Source organism: Theobroma cacao, chromosome 1 (genome assembly GCF_000208745.1).
Source record: "Theobroma cacao cultivar B97-61/B2 chromosome 1, Criollo_cocoa_genome_V2, whole genome shotgun sequence".
Taxonomy (NCBI): Eukaryota; Viridiplantae; Streptophyta; class Magnoliopsida; order Malvales; family Malvaceae; genus Theobroma; species Theobroma cacao.
This window is the reverse complement of record NC_030850.1, coordinates 29,426,440-29,435,442: the sequence shown is the minus strand read 5'-3', so window position 1 is coordinate 29,435,442 and position 9,003 is coordinate 29,426,440. Positions and strand designations below refer to the sequence as shown.

Sequence of the window (9,003 nt, the reverse complement as noted above, 5' to 3'; positions counted from 1 at the left end):
GCACTCTCCTTGCAGGCCTTTTCCTCTTCTCCCTCTTCGCCGGCCTCTCCTTCTCTCTTAAAATCTCACCTTCGATTACTTTCCCTAAAGCTTTCCTCTCTCTTTTCCTTTCACCCAAAAGTTCCCTTTTTCTCCCTCACTTCTTCGTCGTCGGCTACCCAACCTTCAAACCCTCCAACAAGATCACAAGTCTCCCTCACCCAAACAAATCCGAACCCAAAATCCTAGGCCACCGTCGTCTCTTCCATTTTCTTTTCCTTTTTGTATATTTTTTGTATTTTTTAGTTGTGATTTTTTATTTTTCTTTGATTGTGGCTAGGGTAGTCTGCTGGTAGTTCAAGATTTTTTGGTTCCTTTTTTTGGTTTGAAAGATTTGTGTTTTTGTTGTTTGAATCTGGCTTTTTTTGTTTATGAAAGATTGGGTTTTTTGAATCGTTTCTTGGTCTTCAAAAGTCTCCCCTGGTTTTCAATCCGGCTTTTCCTTTTATGCGTGGGTTTCAAAGGCTTCAAAGTTTGATTGTCCAAACTTTTGGACAATCAAAAGCCTTCAAGTCAAAAAAAACCCACCGGAAATGACCCCAAATCCCGGCTGTCTGAGGAGCATTCAATGCTCTGTATATTGTTGACAATGGAGGCCGCGTGCTTCCAGCCCCTCTTTTTTTTTTTCTTAAAATTTTGGTTTAATTAATTTATTTTATTTTATTTATCATTCATTATTAAGAAAGGTGTCTACAGCTGATGGAAACAACAATATACTCATATACTTCCATTAAGCATACATCACAAGTAGGAATACAACCCTGAACAACAATAAGTGGGAACCGTTGCTGCCTGGTAGTAGTAGTACCCTAGTAGGTAAACAAGCTCCTAGTTTTCATAAAATGCTCAACATAAGGTGATAAGAGAAATGTATGAAGCAATAAACAGAGTGAAGAGAGTGAGAGTAAGCGGCATTTTCATAATATTTCCATTTGATGTGCTGTTTTCTTTTGTAGGGACAGTTTTAGACCCAGTTCCTGCATATATTCATGTGTTAATAGCATAAATCGTCAGGAAAGAGAAATCAGAATTCTTCATATGCTACTGATTAGCATTACAACCAAAGCGTAGAGTTTAAGCAGCGTTAATGATCTAGACTTTCACATCAATTTTGGGATTAATTTCAACATTTCTCCTGGAAGTAGCTCAAGGTGTAATCACAAAATTACTTGCCGCTTAACCAGAGCCTGAACTGTTATTTCTACTTAATTATATGTGAATTTGCAAGTTCTGTCTACCTGAAGGAATGCTTGGCATTGATGATGTAGCTGGAGTGTCAGGTGTCTCATCTGAACTATCAGCTGGAGGACTTGCTGTGGAGCTCACTGGGGGAGCTGCTGGACCATTGGCAGCTGGTAAAAAATCAAGTTAAGTATCCAGAGTATTTATACTACCTTTCTTGGGGAATGTGAGGTACTGTTTAAGTTTTAACTTGACTTTACCGTTACACCTGCTAACTGGGGGTGTCTGCACATTGCAAGCTCCGGGGAGTGACAGAGCTCGAGTCTGATTGATGGTAATACCTAGTGATGAGCCGCCACCACTGAGTGCTGAGCAAAGACACTGTGGCTGTGATTGAACTACGCTAGAAAGCTGAGAGCAGCAAGATGATGCCGGGGTTGTCGAATTTCCTGCAATGTAGTTTAAGCACGGGGCTAACCCCATGAGCACACTGGTGCAACCAGACTGAGCTGTGGCTTTATAACAAAGCATGCCTACAAGAACCAGGGCTAGACCCAACTTGACATTTTTTAAAGCCATTTGGAGGTAGGGTCTCGTAGGATATTATGGTACTAAGAGCTTAAGTAGCAAAGTTAAAAGATGGAATCCTGTCTCCCCGAAGGAGAATAGATGGAACATATATAGAACCTTAAACGGCAAGAGATCATTGTATTAGTTGCATTCGGTGGCCAACTTTTCCTAAATCAGGAGTCATTTGGTAGAACAGCTTTGAGAACCTCAACCATTCTTCCAATGCAAGTCTTTCCTCTACAATTTACACCGCTATCCGACTCACCTAGCTTTAATTTCTCAAACCAACTAACCAAGGGGAAATAATGGCAATCCAAGTCTATAACAGTTGGCCTATGGGTTGAACGTACAAATTTTCAATGAAAGCAGGAGTAATGTGATTTTCACGCAAGTGTCTAAAGACACTTGATTTAGATTACTAATAATTATTATTTCTATAAAAGTGTTTTTATAGTAGTATAATATCATACAGAGAATAATGAAAACAATTAAAACGAGTAAAACAATTATTTCATGTAATGGCAATGGAAGTAATTGGGAACAAGTGATAGGATTTATATGTTAGTTTCACTTTTGATTGTTCTTGAGAGTTTGACTGAATGAGCTATATAGAGGTAGGTAATTAGAAAGTCTTACTCTTAACATTTTTCTGAAGTACATATAAGAGTTTCTCCACCATTCCATTTTCCCTTTTACTTTGTTCTTGCCTACATTTTTCCTTTTACCTTTTAAAACAAGTTTTATTACACTACTTTTTTTTTTGAAAAGTAGTTGTTTTATTGATTGTGCCCTGCAGCTAGTATGCATTCCCACAGTCTTAGACTATGATTCTAAGACTTTTAGTGGCATAAAAACTGTAGCTTGGACATTTGAAAATCACTGTACACATGCTTCATGACATAGTTGCAAAACTAAGCATAAGGCATCAAGAAAAACAAAAAGAGAAAATTGTGAGAAATAGGCATTTTCATAAGATGATTTCAGAAATAACCAATCATATAAAGTTATCTGTTTTTAGCCAAAAATAAATATGAGTATACCAAAATGCCCTAAAAAACATCATGACAAATTAAGCTCTCGATATCTCCCTCCCGCCATAGAGAAAATCAAAATAAATGCTCAACTGTTTACGATCGCTCATCTTTCTCTCTCAGCTCTCTGAACTGTATCAACTTTGTCAACTCTTTGTTAAGCGCCATCATCATCAGCTCTCTCAGCTCTCTAAACTATATGAGCTTTGTCAATTATCTTTTGAGCACCATCGTCATCGTGCTGTGGTCTATCTCTCGGCATCTGACCATATTGTTGTCGATAAACAGACCTTATAGCAAAGATAACATCAAGGTATGTTATTGGGTTTATTGTTGCAACACATAAATTTCTGAAACTTTTTGTGTAAATTAGAACATGGGTTAGAAACATTACCTAGAGTTGTTACATGCCATGCATCTATAAAGCATATTGCATGTGAAAAATATACTGGAATAACATGTGTTAGCACATGGCGTCTAACATTTTTATTTAACATGGCGTGTAACATGTTGTGAACATGGCGTGTAACATTTTTGAACAAGGCGTGTAACAATTTGTGAACTTGCGTGTAACATTTTTGACAAGGAGTGTAACAATTTTTGAACTTGCGTGTAACATTCTTGAATAATGCGTATAAATAGCATAGTGTTGAACTTGCATGTAACATTTTTGAACATGGCGTGTAATATTTTTTAAACATGACGTGTAATAACATGACTGGTAAAATTTTGAACACGGCATGTAATGTATAAAATGATTGACAAATTTTTTGTTCTCGTTAATTTCAGTAGGGTTCCAATTGTGCGACTTATGATAAGACACGGTGGCCAGTGGGTGGATGGCATTTACAAGGGTGGTGAGTCACGAATACAGGGGGTTAGGAGTGATTTATTGTTTGCGGGCTTGATGAAATTGGTTGAAAATGTTGTTGGAGTAAACGTAGAAATTGACAAGATTGAGTTACATGCATTGATCAGTACACCCGGAGAGCTATCACGCCCAATTATCAAGGACGATAAGGATGTTGCATTAATTCTGTTAGAACAAAGGAATGTTCCGATTATGTATCTCAACATTAAGGGATGGCAAACAAATGTTATGTCATATGAAGAAGCTGACAACATGATAATCAGCTCAATGAAAATGAGATTTACAATGCTTCACATAAACCATAGCATTCGGTCTGTAACCCACAACAATTTCAATTGACATGTGCACAAGAGTTTGTGCAGCTCGGTAGACAAACGACATTCATAGAACAGTTGGCTGCACAATTTCAATCAGGATGTGCATCGAACCAATTACTTACTTCTCTCCAACAAATGCAGCGATCGGGTGAAACTGTAGAGGGTGTAATGCCATTTTCAAATGAGAATATGACACTTGAGGATGACACTGCGATGTTGGAGGGTGACACTGCGATGCTCGATGATAATACTGCATTTGATGAGGGAAATGAGTATTTGTTCCCTACCGATGAAGATAGATTTGATGGCAATTCAGATGATGAGCCTGATGAATGGCATGATGACAGTTCAGATGATGACTAGCTTTATGACAGTGACATTCCGATTTGCAATAATGTTGAAGGCCAAATGGAAGCTATTAGAGGTGTTGATGTAGGAGATGTTCAGTGTGATGACCCCATATACAATAACCCTTCGCTAATGAGAACAGGATTCGTTCCCCTGATACATTGCTCGATGACAGTTATTAGAAAAGAGGAAATGCAAGAATATCTTGTACGTGGGTAATTCCAAGTGCAGAAAGGTTCTCCTTCCAAACAATGACCACCGAAAAGTTGACATGTGCCGATGATCGTTTATACAGAGAAAAAAATGCTTTCCTCGAAGGTTGAGTTGAAACGAGCTTTGAACATGTTGGCTCTAAAAGAGTAATTTGTGATAAGAGTAAAAAGGTCATGTAAAGGTCGTTATGAGGTTGGTTGCAAAGACAAAGCATGCAAGTTCGGTGTGCGTGCAACGAAGTTACTTGAAAGAGAATATTGGCAAGTTCGGACGTTCCACAAAGTACACACGTGTATTGTCGATGGTTTGCAAGGGCGATTTCCAACTGCGAGTGCGAAAAAAATTGGTGTACTTATATCACACAAGCTTCAGGCTAATGGAGTAACATTGAGACCTAAAGACATAATTAGTGAGATGAGGGTTCAATGGGGATTGAAATGCTTGTATTGTAAGGCCTGGCAAGCGAAAGAGTATGCGGAGAGGCTTGTTTTCGGTCCCTCAAAGGAGTCATTTCAAGTACTACCCTTGTATTTTTATATGTTGGAACAAGAAAATCTCCGTAGAGTCACTGTAGTGGCTACTGATGAGGCAGAAGATTCAAATATTGTTTTTGGTCATACGGGGCTTGTATTTGTGGGTTTAAGGATGTAATGCATTTTACAGTTGCAATAGATGCGACACATCTGAAAGGCAAGTTCAAGGGTGTTTTGTTTGTCACTGTATGTAAAGATGCGAACGAGTGTGTATATCTAGTTGCATTTGGCATCGACCATGTTGAAGACGAAGACTCATGGATGTGGTTTCCTAGCAAGCTTCGTGATACGGTTGGTTGTCCTGAAAATACTATGTTAATTTCTAATCAGCATCTCGACATTAAGAAAGTAATCCAAAATGCATATCCAGAAGCGCACCATGATTTATGCGGTTACCACTTGAAGAAAAACTTTAAAAATAAGTTCAAGGGCGATGACGTTTCTATGATTTTCACCCTTGCTCGAGATTGCTATAAGGTTTTCAATTTCAACAAACATATGAACCAGCTGAAGCAGATTCACGCGGAAGCCCACATTGACCTTATGAGAATAAACTCTGAGAGATGGGCACGTGCATGTTCACCGGCAAGGTGATACCAACTCATGACATCCAACATTGTGGAATGTGTTAACTCATGCTTAAAGCATGCAAGACAAATGCCAATCACTGTATTGATCGAGTTCATCAAAGACATGTTCCAGCGTTGGTTCCATGATTGGTACGAGGAGGCCGTCAAGATGACCACGCCCCTCAACCCTTGGGTTACGAGGCAGTTGAGCAAACGGTTCAATGATGCACATTGTTTTGTAGTTAAACCTATCAATCGAGTAGAGTTCGAAGTTAAAAATGGGAAGATGAACGGACTTGTAAACCTGTCCAAGAAGACATGTTCATGTTGTGAGTTCTAAACAGATTTACTGCCATGCAGCCATGCCATTACAACAATAAGGTCAGAATATCTGTATTTCTTATTTGAACCCTAATTGATATAGCATTTACATTGTGCTTGAACATTGAGTTCATTGTATTTTTAGTTAAATGCAAATGTGAAGCCATTGAATTTTGCGTTGACTACTATAAAACAATCATTTTGGTGGAGCGTTATGCGGGGTCCATTCGCTTAGTAAGGCATCCTAGTGAGTGGGACATCCTTCTTCATGTGAAACAAATTGTCGTGTTACCACCACATTGGCGAGGCCAAGCAGGAAGATCTAGGAGGAGAAGGATTTCATCGGCTGGTGAAGGCAGTCGAGCACGGAGATGTTCGCAATGCAAGATGTACGGGCATAATAGACAGAATTAACCATCCCCATTTGTAGTTTCATCCACAAATTCGACACCATTTCCTAGTCAATGGACGTTTCCACGAGTACGATGACCGAAAGCATGTTCAAGTTGCAGACAAACCGATCACACACGCAACAATTGTCTAATACGCAAGACAATGTTTGAAAGCGTAGGGTGTGTTGTGGATGAAGACAACTTGTCGGCATACTAAATGTTATGAGCCATGTGCAATACCTTTCTGACAATTTCCTCTTGCAATTTCTTACATTCATTCATATTTTGCGTTTATTAGTTTCCTCTTGTGGATGAGTCTTTATTTTTTTTATTAATTTTGTAGATATATTATTTGATTATTCATTTCATTTTGTTCGTAGTTTTGAGCTGTGAATAGACTTGCGAAGTCCCTATACTGTTCGAGTAGATTATTATTGATATGCTTATTAATACGCCAAATATTTAATTGTAAAAGATTTAGGGTGTTGAAAATATATATAAATATTTTTTTACTTGATTATTTGATTGTAGAATATGTAAGTTAATTTATCATTTTGATAAAAATTAAGTTTATTGGTTCCATCTTATTTTATTAATATTTAGGGTGTACAGGAGTGTTGGCTGTTTTATAAAAAGAGATGTGTTTGACTTTGATTTTTTGTGCTAAAAGTCTAACCATCTTGTTGTAGACTTCAAACAGCATTATAATCTTCGCTTAAAGGAATTTAGGGTTTTTAACTTTTGAAAAACACACTTAATAATATGAGAAGTCGGTTACTTATATTTTCGTCCTCATACATTGAAATTTCTTTCAAGTTAGTCCCTGAGCTGAAAATTTTTTTCCACTTTAGTCCCTATTTTTTCGTTGGTGGGAAAAATTATAATTCATTCGGAGGACTAAATTGAACTAAATGGGAGAGTACGGGGACTACCCCGATCTTGTCAACATTTTATCAGCCACATGCTGTAATTGGTAGATGTCGATGACATCTTGTGGTGATTGTAGACACCTATTTCAAAAAAATAATAATAAATAATAATAAAATATAATAAAAAAATAAAAGTAAGAAATAAATTTTAAAAAAATTAATAAAAAAATGGATGAACAGGAAGGGACTGAGCGTGTGCTCAGCCCCTTCCCCAGTCCATCATTACAGGGCATGAATGCCCCTGAAAGGCAGCCGAGTTTGAGGAGGAGCGGTCACCTCCGGCTACCAACCCCTCCAATTTGTCAGAGCATGATTTCACTTTTGGATTGTCTAAATTTTTGGATAATCTAGTTCTTAAAAAAAATGAGGGGGAAAACAATTTGAAGGGGAGAAAACAAAAAAAGAAGACTAAAAAACGATTCAAAAAATGAGAGAGCCAATATGAAAAAAGGATTCAAACCAAAAACCTACAAAAAATTAAACCACAAACCAACCATCAACAAAATCCTAAACTACCAGCAGTCTAGCAGCCCTAACCATAATCAACAGCAAATAAGAATCACAACAAAAAAATACAAAAAGAAAAAGAAAATGAGAGAGAAGGCAGTGGCTTAGGATTTTTAGGTTCGAATTTATGATCTTTGTGGAGAGATCAGGTTAGGAGAGGCCGACGGAGAGAAAATGGGAGACTCGGTTGGGTCACCGACGACGAAAAGGGCAGAGGAAAAGAGAGGTCGACGGGGAGGACTTTTGGGACACCGATTACTAGCCAGAGATAGGGGAAGCCGCCGGCTTAAGGTAGAGAGAAAAAAAGGTGAAAGCAGTGCCGTGCACCAGATTCGGTGACGTTGGAGATCTGGCCGACTTAAAGGTCGGTTTTAGAGAGAAGAGAGAGCATTCGGTCAGCTAGAGAGAGAAAATAAGAGGGGAAAATAAGATAAGAGAGAAAAAAAGGGTTTACATACTAAGGCTTGGAACCTAAACGACGTCGTTTGGAAGGGAACCTAGTGGGCCAACAAAACGGGCTTGGGGAGCTCCTCCCTTGGACTGGTCTTCTTGGGTCACAGCTTAAGCCCAAGTTAGGTAAAGGTTTTATCTATTTATTTATTTATTTTTAGATTTGTATGACTTGGGCTGGTCCATTTTGTTTAATTTTAAAATTATTGTATAATGGTGTAAGATTGAATTCAAATTATTTTGGTATAATATTTTAAAAATTGCTAGGTAATATTTTAGAGTTAGGAAACTAACATAAACAGAAAAGCATGTAAATAATAATAACAAAAAGATAATAAATTAAAAATATATTAAAAAATGCATAGTTATAGGAAGAATTTAAATCTAGGAGAATATTTATTGGAAATATACAAACCTTGGTACATGAAACATACATATAAAACAAAAACTAAATGTCTAAATAAAGTATAGTTGTAGTAGTGGATTTAGTAGCTAGAGAAATAAATAAATAATAAAAAGAAGGAAAGATAAATAAAAAAGGGAAAAAGAATAAAGAGACATGGGAGTAGGTAAATGGTTAATAAATAAACAAGTACAATAAAACTATAACAAAGTAAAAGAAAAAGTAAATGTTTGTCAATAAAGGTTAAAATGATGAGGTAAAAATATACTAATTATAATAATAAAATTTATGTCTTAGATTAATATTAATAGTTAATTGAATTTTAATT

At 37.1% G+C, this 9,003-nt stretch overlaps 1 protein-coding gene across 1 annotated transcript; it reads right to left on the bottom strand.

Moving 5' to 3' along the window:
- On the bottom strand, positions 742–2,151 carry LOC18613311 (non-specific lipid-transfer protein-like protein At2g13820). The gene is made up of 3 exons (XM_007050488.2): positions 1,482–2,151; positions 1,278–1,391; positions 742–1,016 (listed from the first exon to the last, which is right to left on the bottom strand). The coding sequence occupies exons 1-3, from the start codon at positions 1,798–1,800 to the stop codon at positions 886–888; spliced, it is 564 nt and encodes a 187-aa protein (XP_007050550.2). The 5' UTR covers positions 1,801–2,151; the 3' UTR covers positions 742–885.